Raw genomic sequence first — 16,940 nt, 5'->3', positions numbered from 1 at the left:
TTATTATTAAACGAGTTTCCTATGTGTCGTGTGAAACCCCTAATAATGTTTATATTTATGAATGATATGTATCGATCACTCATACAGCTTCATTTGACCGAAGAAAAATAAGTTACAATTCTACAGAAACGATCTTCAGAAGATCGTTAGAATAACAAATATACTGTATGTTTATTTAAAATATGAATAATTAATCAGAAAACGCGGTTGCCCTTTACACCATAAATGGAAAAATTCGTTATGTATTTTTTAAATCGCAAAACTGAAATAAGTGTGTGAGTAAACTCAGGGCCTCAGCGAGGGCGGAAACACCAAACGGAAGTCATTGAACGCACCAGCTGTGTTTTGGTTCGAGTCCGGGGTGACGGACGGGACGCGACCCGGACACACGAAACCATCACATACCCGGAAACACACGATCCCCGTGTAACCCGGCGTGGAGCAGGCAGCACGTTCCAATCCGCCATTACGCAGCTCTGCTACAGGCAGAATCAGGCGCGTAAGGCAGGGGAAATTGGGAGAAATCCACAAAATGTGTCTCTCTTTTCTCAAACTCAGACTTCATGGCTGCGTGTTGCAATAACATGTTCATCATCTGCTCATAAGTCTGCATCTGTAGTCACTGATCTCATCTTTGTATTTTTTTTCTCTTCCAAATTTTCCCTCTATTGTCACTTTAACTGAATACAGAGTTTGTGTTGTTATTGCAAATCACTGCTGTAGTTCCTTTGAATCAGACCTTCTGCTTGTTTCACTGTTATGAAACCAGAAAAATCTCATATTTGTCTCAGGCTTTATTTTGTCTTATTATTGATGTTTATTTTATGTGGTTATGTTTTGTTTTTTTTACATCTGATTTGTAGGAGCAGATCGATGTGTTTGCTTGTTTGCTCTCCTCTCTGAAAGACTGGGATAAATGATGGCACTGTAATGTTAAGTGAGATAAACATTGGCTTTAAATGTCAAATAAATGTCTCCAGTATGGATACTTATGCCATATTTGTTTTAATGTAAACGGAAAGAAGCTGATGCAAAACGCAAAAATGATTTCATTGTCATAATTTCAATGTCATGCCATCCATATAGTGCTGCTGTGTCCCTGCACAGAGAGGAGCCGGGCCTGTTTGGAGACGCATGCAGAGACACAATGAAATCACACCCAGTCACATCAGGATAACTAAGAAAGCCAGTAACTTTACTGAAATCTCTGCAAAATACAAATAAGCTTTCCCTCCAGCAGAGGAGACTTTTTATTCCATCCCCAGACGTTTTCACTACATACAGCTGAATCAAGACCCTTGAGTTACAGAGATGTGGATTTAATTTAATACCATCTTAGTCTCAAGTGGCGACAAAGGCCAGCTTATGCCGCTCAAAGCCGCTCTTGCATTCCAAAAAACAATATTTTCCAAACCTCCCTCAATTTAAGGTTTATACAAGCTACATTTGATACTACAGACTGACTTTTTAAGCATTTTAACATTTTTTTAATATATTTTTTTCAGCTTTTCAATACAACTTAAATAAACCACAAACAGGGTGAGCAACACTGAGTCCCGTGTGACTGCAGGGACCTGAAGCAATGGTACGTTATTACACATGGCTGTACAGCTGTATGGTCTCCCCCCCCCCCCCCTTTGCACTGCAAGTGACTGAGGTACTGCTCAGGACAAATTTGAGGTACCAACATTTATAGTCTGTTATAATAGTTACAAAGAACAACTGATCAACAGATGATGAAAAAGAACGGCTGCAAATATAACACACAAAACTGAAGAAAAGAAATGAAGAAGACAAGTTTTGCTCCGTGGCTTTGGTTCAGATATCGTCCAGACTACATCGCTCGAATGTTGGCATCAATTCAATCAGTGAGCATGTAGCATGGTGATTATTGCGTAATGCTCTTTGATGGGCCTGCACGGGTTTGACATAAGCAGGCCTGAACCGCTCGACTGATGGAGCTTCAATGCAACGCACAGGGAGACAAGATGAGCCAACAAAACAGAACAGAACACAACAGAACAGAACACGTCACTGAGCTTCCCGATTGATTACGCAGCTCGGCGCCCGCAGCTGCACCCGACTCATCCAGATTGAAATGTGAAACCGATTGTACATTTCAGCAAATTCTTTTATTGTCTTGTTTTTGCAAAAACGATAAATGAATGTGAAAATAAAAGTTGTTTACAACACAGAAATGCCACTGGCTTTGGTTTCTCCACACATATGCTGCCTGAAATATCATGTTTCTTTTTTCTCAACCTTTTGTATTGAATTTATAAAAAGAGAAGAACACTGTTATAGAGGCTCTGCCCCTGTTTGACTACACAGACTGTATACAGTAACAACATAGTGAACCTGCATGAAATATGCACATAGAAATACCATAACACTTAAGTGACAGCAGATACGGGAGTGGGAGGCAGAGAGATATGTGGCTAGTTTCATTGTTTAAAAAAGAGAAAACAAAACAGCTATTTATCTAAAATAAACAATTGTGCTTCTCCCCAAACCAGCATGACCAAATGTCCTTCTGCGTCCACATGTGAGCTGTCAGTGTGACATTTAGAGAGAGAGGTGGAAAGCTGCTCTGAGGGACGAACGCGAGGAGTCACCGCACGACACCCAATCCAATTAGGATGATTAATCATAATGCGGTGCAGCATCACCTGACATAAATATGATCTCACACACATTTGTACACGCTGTATTTGTCAGCCTGGACTTGCGCAACATTTGAAGTTCAGACTGATGTGAGGATTTGAGGCCCGTTTGGATGAATTTAACCTGAATGTTTAAGGTGAAGAATGAATCACGGGATGCAGGTGAATGCATCCGCACACCTCGTCGCCATGACAATGGTGCGTCAACATTTACGTGTGACATCCTCGGTTCCTCTCTCGTGACATTTTCCACTAACATGTGGTTTCTTCAGCATTCCGGCCTGTTTGCCTCCGACACAAATCCCTGGCAATGCTTCCCAGCTGGTTTTTAAAGTTAGACTAAATACACGTCTGAGCAGCGCTGCTCAGAGCTCAAATTAAACAAACCGGACAACATGTGCAACTGCACATAGAAACTCCACTAAGAAACCAACAAAAATCATTATTATATATATTTATATATTAGAAAGCTATACACAAGCATGTTAATTTCACAGATTTTTTTTTAAAGATTCTTAATATTACCATTATTATATATAATTAGAAATACACGTTTAAAAACAAACCTCTACAAAGATAAAACAGTTCAGCAAAGCATTGGATCAGTCTGTTTTCATGGCTGAGAGCTTTGGAGCTCTGACATTTCTCCTCTGGTTCACCTCTCCATCTCTTATTAGCAAAGCTATCAAAAAACACATTCTGGCTTATAGAAACTACAAAAAGCCACAAAAATGCTTTGCATTGTATTCCTTTCATATGAAAATATAAGCAAGTGTATCATACAATTGTTTTTTTCCTTTTTCCTTTTTTGTTTATTAATACTGAATAGTTAATACTAGATCCAGAGTTTTCTTGATTACACTAACGTAGCTCTTAGATCAAAGGGTGGTCCTCGCTCAGCTCCGTTCTTTAAGGGGAGCGCCAGAAACCACCATAGGTTCCGCACGTCTCGCATCGGGTCGGCCTGCTCACCTGTACAATCCTTCAAATGTTGCATAATAGCTTTTCATTTCATGAGTAAATAAATCTTGTAATGTCTGGCAACTTTTGACCCCCGCCCTTCCCCCCTTGACCGTCTATTTACATAAATACGTTGAACCTGCAACATGACATCATCTAAGGTTAACACACATTTTTGCAAGGGAGAAGAACTGCAGAGAAGGTATATAGCAATGAAACGGACACTGTACACATGTATTGTCGGTCCAACTCAAGTGCTGACGTGTCTTCAGCCGGACACACTCGCCCTCCTTAACTTTAGTCGTCTCTACTCGCTGATATATCGCTGAGGCAAATTGTAAGTACGTTTTATGAAACTGAGTACCTGACTTTTTTTGTTTATTTGTTGATATGCATACATGTACACATACGTGTAATGATGTATGCATATGTGATTTTATCCACACGATACAATTTATGCATAGTTCCCCAACAGAAACACCCTGATCCCAACCAACCAACACACACCCTCCCAAACGGCCATTACAACACCCCACTGCTTTATATAATGTCAATATGTATAGCACACACACACTCAGCAAAAAGAAAAAAAAGAAAAACTAAAATCAAGGAAAACATTACAAATAGATTTGAAAAGGGTCGTCCCCTTTCTTTCCTTCAGCATTAAAGAGATTAAAGGAGGGAGAGACCGTGGGGTCGGGTGGTGAGTGACTCGTGACGTCGAGTGAGAGGAGGAAGAGGAGGGAGCTGATTTGGGGGCATCGTAGCGCTGCGTGTCGGGGGGGGGCTCAGGGCAACTCGGGGCACCACCAGGGGGGAGAAGGGAGAGCTATCATGTCGCCCATCCCTCTGACAGGCGCACCCGTTTGATGGAGGGGCTCTCGCGCTCGTCCAAGGCGGGCCGGGACAGTCCCAGAGGTGAGTGGAACTCATTCCTGTGCTCGTCGCGGTCGCTGCCCTCGTGGGAGCTGCTACAACTGCTCAGGCTATCAACGGGGGAGCGTCCCGAGTCCTGGCGGGACGAGGGGTTCTGGGGCGGGGGCACCCCACCGTAGCCCCCCGGTGTGTTGCTGGTGCGATCTCTAGGAGGAGAAACAGGTTCGGACTTGATGTGCAGGCTTTGAGCAGAGGGCAGGGAGAGATTTGAACCCTGACATAAGTGAGAGCTAGAGCAATTTCTGTAGGAAGGAAAGGAAACGCAAGAGGTTACAGAGTTACAGAGTCAGAAACAAAGTCAGTCTGTCACACACATACACACATGCGGGCACACGTGACAACAAGAGGTGTCATATATGTCGGCCAACGGCAAGTGAAGGCTGAGAACAGTGAGGGACTCTTAGCTCGGTATGACCTCATGCACGGTTCACGTATACACACGGGCAATGTTCTCACCCTAGCTGGCCGAGGGCTGAGTGCTGCATGTTCTGGAGGTGCTGCTGTTGCCACCCGCTCATGGAGCCGAGGTGAAGGGAGCTGCCACTGTTGAAGCCAGTCAGGGAGGACAGGTCGCCGCTATTCAGTGAATACTCTGCATACAAAAACACACACACACACACGGGGGACAAAACAAATGATAGGCTCAGTTAAGAGGAGGACAAATAAAGGTGCAATAAGAGAACATTGTGTGTGCTGTGCTAGGCCTTAGAAGGTATGATACAGAATGTGTGAGGCAACAGCGCCCTCTGCTGTGGGATCACTGTACAACAAATGACTCAAAAGAAGGATATGACAGTATAGGTATCATTTTCATGGATTTAGAGACTCTAGTGAGAGTTCGGTTGGGTGATTCTGCTCACACATTTGGAACAGGATGCTGATATGTAACTAAGAACAAATTGCAAATTTAATGTATTCCACTGAATTTGAAGCCTGTGTGAGGGGCTGCTGTGTGAGGGGCTGCTGTGTGGAGCGTGCAGTGGTGTACGTACCGGTACCATAAGAAGTGGAGATGGCAGATGGATACCCGCCCATGCCTTGTCCGGGGAGGGTGGGAGTTGCTACCGACACCACTGGGGTGGCCAATGACTGAGCAGACTGAGAGTTGTTTATTCTCTGGTTCTGTGACGGAGAGCAAAAGAGAGACGAGGGGGACTTGAGCACATCAAAACACAAAACCAATCCAGACAAAACAAACAAACAAACAAACAAACACAATAAAACAAGAAAGTTGAGTTTTTTTTCTTTTTCTTTCCTTTCCTTTCTTCCCTGTTCCCCGCAGATGCCGAGGGAACGAATGCGATGCCAACTTCTGGGGAAATTAATCACTTGACACGCGGCACGGCTGAACCCTGCCAACCCTATCATTTACCACCCTTTCCGAGGGCCCACTGTCGCTATAGTAACACCATCGGTCTCCACGGCAACGCAGTGTAGCGACAGCAAAGGAGAGGCACTTTGCTGTGGCACCGGGGAGGGTTTTTTGGCGGAAAATAATGGGAGCCGCGGTACAAAATGAACATGTGCGCATTTGTTGTCCTTCAATTATAGATTCTGAGTAATAAAAGCGGCGAGGTAGCAACGCGTCGGATAGTCGCCTGGGCAGATGAAAAGATGGAAATGGAAAGAGGAGGAGGAGGAGGAGTGGATGTCGAGGCCCGAGACAAAAAGAAAGAGGCCATGTTGCTGTTACCCTGGCGGTCCACTGGAGGGCACTATGCGCCCTCCGCACGGCAGCGCTGTGAGCCGACAGTGCTGGGAGCCAGCAGCACACTCAGCAACAATGGAGATGGAGTTACTGTGGAGTGGGACCTCTCTCGCTCAAAAACGCCTCTGACTGGAAAAGAAGTTTAAACTGGACGTAAACCGGATGTGTCTCCACTAGTTTGTGTTTTGGGGAGAATGGTTCAGATCCCAGGCTTTAAGGCCCGTTTAGGAGGTTTATTCCATGGCTAAATTTAAGTGTCTGACTTACCAACAGCAAATCGATATCCTCAGACTGACGGCATTAAAAAGGGTGATAGGTTCAAATTAGTGAGTGTGAGCGAGCGATGAGGCTAGACGAGGATCTAAAGCTGCTACAGGGTGGACAGCACTACCTCAACACGTCCTACAGAGACACCAAGACAAGAGACAGGCACGGACACACGCACGCAGATGGAACAAAGCTGTGACAACACATCAGACTTGGGCCAAATGTAAAAAAATAAAAAATGGAACTAGCGTAGCTCGGAAAAGCTGCGGCGAGACATCAACGGAAAAGAGACACGTACCCAACATCAAGCCCATCACAAAACATAACCTAATCAACCCCAAAGCCCGACAGAGACATGAAAGCAGCACAGAGGACATGAAAGGAGGTAAACAGTCGCTAACAAACAAGAGGACCCCCTGAGGCGAGGGGACGTATGTGCCGCGGAGGAGACAAGGACGGGGACGGTGAAGGGGGACGGAGGAGACTACTCACGATGGAGGGCATGTTGTTCTTAGCGCCGGGTGGGATGAGGACACGCAGGTCGGGCTTGCGGTTGTTCATGCCCAGGTTCATGGGCGGGGGAGACTTGGCCTGCATGTTCTTGTTCATGCCACCGGGGGAGACGAGCAGACCGGGCGAGTTGCGGTGGTTCCCGTACCCGTTACCTGTGAGAGAGAAAGGGGGGGGGAAGAGAGGGAGATGCTTGAATGGAGACAAAGACATTTCTACATTTGTATCAGACATTAAACTGATGTCCATGATGTCCATGATGGTGTGGACCTATAGGAAGACATTTTCCCCTTCATGAATGCATTTCTGTGACCTAGAGTTCAGTGGTGGAATCTGGCTGAGGTCTGGCGGTGCAGACGGTCCAGCAGACTCACTGATCACCGCAGTTTGTTTGGCAGTTACATAATAAAGGCGCCTGACTTGAGAAGACCTCGCCCTCCACTTGCGTCTCTGTCAGTCGGGGCGAGATGCATTCAGCAACAGCCAGCGAATGGCGCAGAAGCGTCTAATTACGGGTAGCGCGACCACAGAGGGATGGGACCCGTCATTTGGCCATCAGAGCTAAACACACGTGCGGTTTCCTGCAGACAAAGACCCTGACTGGGGTCGGCGTCCCCCCCTTAAGTACGGAGGGCCAAGCGGAGCGGCCGCGACTTAACTTTCAGAACTGGTGGGGCGAAATCCTCCATCCATCATTAAAGCTCTGGGGAGTGGATTCTTACCAGCTACACCGTCTTTGTTTCAAACCCAATCCCACAGGCTGCCCCCCCCCCCCCCCCCCCCCCCCCCCCCCGACTTCTCCTTCCCTCTTCCAAAGGGGTAGAACACAGGGCACTGTGTGGACGTTCCCACTTGAAAGACGGGCAGGAATTATACGTTAGACATAAATGAATTTCCTAATCATATACTCCGGGGGAAAATGAGTCGCAGATGTCTTCCTGGGCAATTTCCCTCGCTGATCTTTGTTTAATTTGAGAGCGAGGGTTTTGTTGTTTGGAAATGAAAAGTCTCAAAAGCTCAATTTGAACAATCTGAAGAGTAAACGACCGCTAGCGGTGAAAGAAAACGAGGCCGTCTGACAGAAAACGGGAAAAACAGCGCGCGTGCACATGTGTGTGTCTGTGTGTGTGTGTGTGTGTGTGACTGCTGGCATGTGTGGTGTGTGTGAGCATGTGTAAGATGATGTTAACAACATGGACTCTGTGCGCAGTTGTATGTTTTGTTGCGCGCCTGCACTTTCCCATGCGTACGGGTTTATATTTGACATGAACGTGGTAGAGACTGGAGCCTATCGAGCCGGGGTGTGTATGGCTGCTTGTGTGTGAGCCTGCGTATGGCTGCACGTGTGTGTTTTGTATTGGACCCTCTTAGTTCTAGTGTCAATCTCACATTAGCAAAGAGGCAGCTGCCTCTTCAGTTTTCCCGATCCCTCATTCTCATGGCTGGCCCTTTGTGAGGCTGAGTGGGTGCATGTGGAGATAGATGAATGAGATCACAGGCACACACACTCACGCCGTCGCCGCCGCCACCACACCACACATACACACACTTTAGTAAATAACCCAGCAGGAAGTACATCAGTGTTTCTATACAGAGGAATCAAAAAGAGACTAAGCCATACAGAGAAATTAATACACAGTTTAGTCAAGATGACACGCACAATTAATCACACATCTGTGTATTTCCACCCTGTGGAGATGGCTGCAGTCCAGTCAATTATCTGCTGGATGACTATGATCATGAGTGGCATAGGCCAGTCGTTAAGCACTTCAAAACAAAAATCACAAGCTAATTAAGCTAATGAAGCTAGAACCGTGACTCAAACCATTCCATCCTGTCGCCTGATCACCCTGAGCTCAGAACAAATGCGCACACACACACACACACATACAGGCACACGAACACACACGGAGCTTTGAAGACGTGATCGTCAGCGTTCACTTCCACTCTTTCTCCTCTGTGGTGCTTCACGCCGTCAAACTGCGATGCAGCCGCGCATCAACCGTTTAGAGGAAGTACCAAAATTAAACGCAGCCCAGCAAAGAGTCTGTTGTGCTGCTGTATTAAAGCTCACACGTAGAGAGCGACATCTGATATGAGCTTCAGATAAACAACTCGCTATGTCTGCGACGGGGGCGGGCGGCTGAGGTCAAAGGATTGCAAACTGTCTGCCGGTGCCATGGTTACGACCTTGCACACTTTGAGAGACATGTGTCTGGAAGGCCTCCCCTGGAGCTGCATGCTCTGTCTCTCTCACACACGCACACACACACACACACACACACAGACAGACAGACAGAGGACGGAGGGGTGTGGTTAAACCTCCTGCTCATTTTAACTGTTACTGAACAAAATTTCTGATGTCCTGTTGTGGTCTAACAGGCGCTCTCCAGCCTATTCCCCACACACACACACTCTTCCGTTGCGGTTTGGCCAAATGTGCATCCGAGCCTGAATTCTCCAACTGAACTAAGGTGTCGCACGCACGCTCGCAGCTTGTGCCGTTGGTGTGAGCCGCTAATACACATGCTGTCAGAAACGCTCCGCCTGCCTGGGAACGTTAGCGTACGTGCAGCTTGACGACGCCTCACGTGACCGAGGACGGAGACGTCCTGAAGACAAACCTGGTGTGGAGTAATTGGTGTGTGATCAAGGTGAGAGGTGGCGGGAGTTTCTCGTTAATTCTCCGCTGCTCTTTGGTGAGCAGACTGCTGATCCAAGCAGAGCTGACAGCGGCATAATTGCCCAAACGGAGGTGGGAGGTTTTCACGCACTCGGCCCTTCATCAGCTCGCTTTCTCTCCTTCACTCATATTCTCTCTCACTGTAGTCTCCTTTCCTCACCTCTCTCTCTCTCTCCTCCTCCTCGCCGGCATGACAACTTGATAAATTTAGCGCGCGCAAAGATGGCAGAATGTAAACAGGCGTGCCTTTCCCACAGCCTTTCCACAGTGAGGACGTGATGATTCAGCGCTCGGGTTCGGTGCCCTTTCCTCACTGGAATTGCCGAAGAAGCAGGTTTGACTTAGGAATGCCCACAGCCATCGCCATCGCCACCGTCTGCACTGTGTGTTCAAAGATGGAGTCTCGCTCCAAACGTACAGATCTAAGGGTTATTTCCGAATACAGCTGAAAGTTAGTGAGCTAAGCAATTATCTGGAGTGCGGAGGAGAGAGAGACGGAAGTGTTTGTGACGAATAGAAAGAAAGATCTCACTTTATTGAGAGATCAGTCGTCTCTCTATCACACAGCAGCTCCATGACGTCAGCCCTCGTCCCTCCTACGCCACTTAGGCTCAGCCACTTTAGACGCTCTCACAGAGGGGCCAGACAGCCACCTAGTTTATCAGAGCGTACAGTAAGAGGAACCTCCACACGGTGTTTGTGGTGCCGCAGAGGCTGGGCCACCTCACACTGAGTCACTGAGAGGAACATCATTAAAATGGCTGAACAACTTCATAGAACACTTCCATCTGTGTTCCCCCACTGTTTCTCCTTTGCACACATGCTTCCACCATCAGTGGATATTCATCACTGGGGTCCCCCCCCCCTCACACACACACACACACACACTCACACACACTCTTTCTCCCTCTAGATGAGATTTAAGAGAGCTTTGAATGGAATCTTTTAGCTTCCACATGACTCTCTGGCCACATAGTGTTTTTCGCTGCTGCTGAGCGACGCGGCGCTCTCACAGAGCTCCTCTGTTCCCTCACCGTGGTGACACAAAGGCTACATTTGAAGCATGCTCTGCAGCACGCCGCCGACGGAACACATGCCACAACAAATGGTCCTGTTGTTGTGTGTGTGTGTGCGTGCATGTGTTTTGTGTGTGTGATGAGTGACCAGACAGAGGAACCAGGCGTTGACCCCTGTGATGGAGCCCTAGGGGCCAGACTGGGCTGCCCAGCTGTGCCCCTTTGACACCCCCGCTCGGGGTTTTTATGCTCCGCACTGTACTTCAGGGCTGTAAAATTTAACCCTTTAACAGAAGGTCTTTTAGCACTAATCTTTGGCCTGACATATCCTCTGAGACACACCCATGGATACCCAGAAGCTAACAACTACGCTCCCTTACACATGTTCTCCACAGGCTCATTATGGCAGGGCGAGCGACTCAAAACACTGAATTAATTTCATTGCAGACATATGATAGTGGTTAGATTGTGTAGAGAGTTTATGTAGCAAAACTAAATGGGAGCTTGGGTTGTTGTCATTTTCAGTTTACATCAAACCCCAAGAGGTAGTAGTAATAAAAAGGAGCTAAAGAGTCGTATATATGCAGTGTGTTGATGCTGGCTGGCTCATTATAGAAGAGAGAGAGGGAGAGAGAGAGAGAGAGAGAGAGAGAGAGAGAGAGAGAGAGAGAGAGAGAGAGAGAGAGAGAGAGAGAGTGAGAGCTGAGGTGAAGTGAGCAGATGGAAGGGGCAGAGAGTGAGGAAGGGAGTTTAATTGTACAGTCAAAAAGTCCAGCACCGCTCCAGATTGCCTCTCTGTCAATCTTTACTTTTCTATTCCTCTTTCTCCCCCCATTTGCGCCACCATTTTATAGCTGAGAGGAAGGATGTGTCACAGGCCGAGGCACCGGGCAGAACTGAACTCCACCACCACTAACACGAACCCATCACCGGGCAGAAGCTTCATCTCGGCTTTGGGTTACTCTGAGTCACGCGGTTTATGGCCTCTGAGTGAGGTGAGGAGGTGCCATGTAGGAGTAGGAGTAGGAGTGTGGGTGTGCGTGTGTGTGTGTGTGTGTGTGTTGGCGTGTGAGGACATTTCTTACCAGCACTGGTGCCTGCGCCAGTAGTGAGGTCAGCACCCATGAGGCCACCTGAAAAGAGAAGGAAGGAGATAAAAACCATTAGAGAAGAGACACCCACAATGCATTTGGCCTCCCTCCTCTTGCCTCGCTGACATTTTAGCACATCGCTCAATTTAATCACAATCCACCGGGTGTTTGTCGGCGTGCACATATGTGTATCTGATACCGAAAGGAACACTGCCTCCCACTCAAACCTGAACTCGCTGAGCAACTGGACACGGCGAGTGGATACGCCGAGCTGCCGTCCAAGAAAAATGACACATTATTATTTTTAAGCCTTACGAGGTGGAAGAGTGGGAGGGTCCAGAACGTGTGCGGTTTTGGTGTGGATGCCGCCAGCGCCAAAACTCATATTTAGTTTGTGCTGGCGCTTGTAGCATCCAGTTGTAATGACAGGGCGAGGGTGTGGGCAGCAGCCGACGGGCCGGAGGGACAGAAAAAGGACTTTGGACAACAATAACAACCCAACAGTGGCTGTACACAGGGCGAGACGTCCCCTGTGTACAAGCTCACTCTAAATGAACAAGACTGTGGGCTTGTAATGGATGTTATGCTTTAATGGAGTTTTCATATGATATTAAATCATCAACCTAATGTGAAGAAAAAAACAAGCAGGCAACATGAGAATATATCAAGGTAACTGAATTTTAGTGGAGTAATGTGGGTAACTGCCTTGTGTGTCCTGTGTGTGTGTGTGTGTGTGTGTGTGTGTGTGTGTGTGTGTGTGTGTATGTGCGTAGCATGGGCGTATGTGAGACCCGACTGGTGTTACCTGCACTGGGGGGTCTGTGTGTGACTCCTGGAGACATGCTGTTTCTCTGTAGGCCATGGTGCGCCAATGGCAACAAGTTGTGGTTGCCTAGGGAACCTCCAGGATGGCTGTAGATGAGATTGTTCTGGTTGCTGACAGGAATGGACACGGGCATGTCGTAGTTGGACGGGGGCACGGCCTGCTGAAAAAGAGAAAGAGAGAGAGAGAGAGAGAGAGAGAGAGAGAGAGAGAAAGAGAGAGAGAGAGAGAGAGAGAGAGATTGAATAGACTTTACACTCATATAAAGTGTTGAGTACAATAAAACAAGAATGTCCTCCAAAAATCGGGAATGGACACAGAATTAAAGTGACATCAATCCAGAAATGCTCAAGGAACAGAAGCAATTCACAGTTGAGTGTGTGTGTCTATAGTGCTTCTCCAATAGTCATCAAATACACACTGTTAAATAAAGGGAAAAAAGACACCACAGTCCAAAAGGACGAAGGGACAACAAATTAAAACATCATGCACAGATGAATGGCAGAAAAGAGACAAAGACAAAGAACATGAATGCAGGGATGGTGAAGGGGCACACACACACACACACACACACACACACACACACACACACACACACACACACACACACACACACACACACACACAGGGTGAAAGCTAAATGTCGGGCCTGAGGGACAGAACGCTGCGTTTATGCTCCCAGAAACACCTTCCGGGTTTATCAGATTAAACAAATAAGACAGCCATGCTTTATTTGGAATAAACTCGGTCACATCTAGAATAGAGCGAAGATAATTCAGTCTGTCTTCACTTCGCTAAAATGTCTGCAGCGCTTCTGGCGGCAGAGGGCAGCGGATAAGTGAACGCAATCGGGAACCATTTAGTATTCTGTCACGCCGGCTAATGCAAAGTGTTCTTAAGTGGCAGGCCAGGATCAGTGGGCTGCCCGGTCAGGAGTGTGAGCGAGAGGTAGCCAGGACGGCCTGCTGGCCCCCGGGCCTCTAGTTTGTCATGTTTATTGTGTCACTTGGCAGAAGGGGCTTAACCTTGGGAGCGCCCTGGAAATGGTTGATCCTGCATGTTAGCTTTAGGAAGTAGAAAATAGGGCCCTAAATTACTGCCATGTGTCTCCCCGAGCGACGGCCGCAGCTCATCAGTAGGAATATCGGGCCGAGCTGACGTGGACGCCGGGATACTCGTCTTCTCTCATTTTCCTCCCCCACTGCTAATGTTCTTTTCGCAGGTTAAATATTATTTCAGAGCACAATGAGGGGGTGGCCTTAACCGTGTTTCACTGCCCGGCCTCTGCGCTTTTCCGCTTTTGCTGCAACTTTGCGCAGGAGTGGGCAAAGCCTACGTTTATGGTTGCTTTCTTTCATAACCGGTGAGATTTTGAACTTCCATCTTGGATTCCTGCTTGGAGTTTCTGTGTACCTCATGACTTCAGCACGTGCTCTTCTTCAGTAAGTTCGGAGCTATAAAAGTGTGTCTGTGCGCACCGTCCCCGCGTGTGTGTTTGCCCTGTCTGTAAGCTGTCATTTGGCTGGTGCCATCCTTCCTGTTTTCACTCATCTTCCTCCTCCTCCTCTCCCCACAGTCCCCTCAACAGTCCCCTGCAATCCAGAGGCCCAGTGCTTGGCAGCCACCCTGACCACACACTGAACTGCCACTTGTTGTGTGCAGATTTCACCCCCCGCCCCGAATCTCCCACCACCACCACCACTGTTCCACCCCCCCATCCCCACCCAGCTCCGATCACAAACCCACCCCACCCCACCGCCACGCCAGCCCAGCTCACCAACCCTCGCCTCGTCTCTAACCACATCTCCCCCCCACCCCCTCCGCTCCACGCCGCTTTTGTCAAACACTACTGTGCTTCTTTGAATTACTGTGGAATTCTCTCTCTCTCTCTCTCTGTACGGCTTAAGTGTAGTAAACCATTCCAGCATGGTGCTTTCTGAATGGGGAGCAGGCTCGGTTTACATTGAAAGGAGCTTTATTTTGCGGTTTATGGCAGCTGCCTGTGTTCACATTCGATTCTCCTTTTAAATTAAAGCGGCACAATGTAAATCCAGCGGCTGGTGGGTTCCGTTCTATGGTATCTATGGCCACCAACAGGGTTGCCTCCATAGCTTAATGACTTCAGCAGTGAAGGTCGAGAGCTGTGTTCATGGCCTAACGTGCCAGCTATGAATATACGCTTAAACGTCTGCTTTTGTTTCACTGTCGTCGTGTCTGTCAGTGTTGCGGGTGAACGAGCACTGTGCTCTGGTGCGGGGAAAAAGGGAAAAGCGCAGCACATGCAGACCACTCGCCCCCCCCCTCCAACCCGCCACCCCCTTGAGGGACAGGCAAGGCATTATGGGTAACAATTTCTGTATGGGATACCAGTAAGGTTAAAATTTGTCAGGGAAAAAAGCTCACAATTACTACAACAAAAAAAAAGCTTGCTTGTTATGGTTGCCGTTAGGTCAAATTTGAGGGCAGTTCCTCAACTGTAATCAAGCAATATCAAAGAACTGTAATCTTTCTCCACTGTAAGTATAACCTACAGCTGCTAGGTGTAATTTACAAATCTATATTATTCAAGAGGAATGTGGTTAACTTTCACTTTGTGTATTTAGTCTAGCAGCAAACAATGGTGGTTAGCGGGGTTAGCGGCCATTCAGCATTTTGTTAGCCTGCTGAGGATGCGGCATAGTGTCAACCCAGTACTTACGGGGATCTTATGAGTTTTAATCATGTGATCAAACTCCTCGTTAATCTGTTTGTATTTCTCCTCAGTGCGCGGAGTGAGGGTGAGAGCAGACTCGAGCTCCGGGCTCTCGCCACCTTTGTTCTCCTTCTTGCTCAATGCCTGCCAGGTCCCGCAACCACAGAGGCGGACGGAGAGGGAGACACAGATGAGGGGACGGAGGAGGAGATGGATAGAAGGAACAGATGACGGAAACGAGGACGAGACGAGGACAAAGCGACAGAGAGCATAGGGGAAAAAAAAGGGAGAGAGAGGAGAGAAAAGTGAGAGGAAGGCTCGGGGTTTTACAAGAGGTACTTACACACAGTCTCTGTCTGCTGATCATCAGATCAATGTCCTCGTTTATTTTCCTGTACTTGTCCTCAGACTCGGGGCTGTGGCCGACCGAGTCGTCTGCGTCGGGGTCGGGGCTGTCACAGCCGTTTAGGCCTTTCTTTCTCAATGTCTGCAAACAGAGCAGTTGCACAACACAATTGAAGGACATTGGGGTGAGGAACAGTGACCAGGAGAGGGGGGGTGAGGGGGTGATGTAGTGTGAGAAGGCGCCTTTTAGAATTGATCCTGACAAAAGCCAGAGTGGGGATTGAGTCTGGACTCGTGTGCTTATGTGAGAACCACACTGAACCTTTGGGCTGAAGCAGGTTCCATTCTAACCTCCATCAGCATGAGGTGAGGTGAGGTGAGGACACCAACAAGTACACATGCACGTAAACATTCAGGATGGCACAAAGGATTTAATCGCATCCACTAACAAGACATAACACATGATCCCACTCTTTGCCAAATGAGGCGACATGGGACCTTAAAAACTCAATGCAAAACATAATTACAGGAAGGGGGACATTCATGAGAGTAAAATACATTTCACCTCCATAATCATCAGTGGGTCATGAAAACAAAGCACGACAACGCGGGAAAGGTGCTCGCGTTCCACTCTGTGCTGTCTGTTGTTCAACGCGGCAGTTTCTGTTTTGACCACCTGATGGCCACCTGCCCCCATTACAGCGGCTGGAGAAACAGCAGACGGGGAGGAAAGATGGCTCACCACTCGCTCGCCCCCTCCCTCCAACAGAAGAGAGGGAGGGAGGGAGGGAGGGAGGGAGGGAGGGAGCTGAGCTGCCTCTCTGTCCTTTTTTAGATATTGTTGACAACCATAACAACAGGGATAAGTTTCAGAGCACATTACTTTGTGTGAAAGCACGCGGGTGTGTTTGCTCCGGCATGCAGGGGACACACTAATATGTGCCGCGTTCATTTGCCTCGCGCATAAGGCGAGAGACAAAGAACCAGGGAAAAGTACAGTAGCTGACAGTCAGAGATCTCATCAAAGACACTCACCACCCCACATCACCTCCTCCCTCCGCCCCTCTCTCTCTCTCTCTCTCTCTCCCCCCCACGACCACACGGCCTCCCTCCCTTCCTCCCTCTCTCCTTCCCTCCCGCTCTCCTCCTGGCTTTAATAAAGGGAGATTAGTCTACGGTAGGAATATCACGGGCCTGCTCCTGTCTGTGCAGCCGTCGCTTCACACTGCACTCTTCTACTTTCATC

At 48.0% G+C, this 16,940-nt stretch overlaps 1 protein-coding gene across 4 annotated transcripts in view; it reads right to left on the bottom strand.

Moving 5' to 3' along the window:
- Positions 1 to 2,110: 2,110 nt before the first annotated feature.
- The window catches only part of mef2cb (myocyte enhancer factor 2cb), a 57,985-nt gene continuing 43,155 nt past the window's right edge, over positions 2,111 to 16,940 (bottom strand). Inside the window, exons 4-10 of one of the 4 annotated variants that reach the window (XM_076159783.1) lie at positions 15,693 to 15,836; positions 12,640 to 12,817; positions 11,829 to 11,876; positions 7,027 to 7,199; positions 5,552 to 5,681; positions 5,016 to 5,151; positions 2,111 to 4,705 (exon numbers count right to left, since the gene is read on the bottom strand). In XM_076159783.1, the coding sequence (XP_076015898.1) occupies positions 4,456 to 4,705; positions 5,016 to 5,151; positions 5,552 to 5,681; positions 7,027 to 7,199; positions 11,829 to 11,876; positions 12,640 to 12,817; positions 15,693 to 15,836 (1,059 nt within the window). In that variant the 3' untranslated portion in view covers positions 2,111 to 4,455. Of the gene's footprint in view, positions 4,802 to 5,015; positions 5,152 to 5,551; positions 5,682 to 7,026; positions 7,200 to 11,828; positions 11,877 to 12,639; positions 12,821 to 15,692; positions 15,837 to 16,940 lie in introns of all 4 variants that reach the window. The other 3 variants (XM_076159781.1, XM_076159782.1, XM_076159780.1) reach the window with 3 other exon arrangements.

Source organism: Genypterus blacodes, unplaced genomic scaffold, assembly GCF_046128005.1.
Source record: "Genypterus blacodes isolate CSIRO-AG114 ecotype Tasmania unplaced genomic scaffold, CSIRO-AGI_Gbla_v1 ptg000099l_1, whole genome shotgun sequence".
In the NCBI taxonomy this organism is placed as follows: Eukaryota; Metazoa; Chordata; class Actinopteri; order Ophidiiformes; family Ophidiidae; genus Genypterus; species Genypterus blacodes.
The sequence above is the reverse complement of the archived record's forward strand: the minus strand, read 5'-3'. Positions and strand labels throughout refer to the sequence as shown.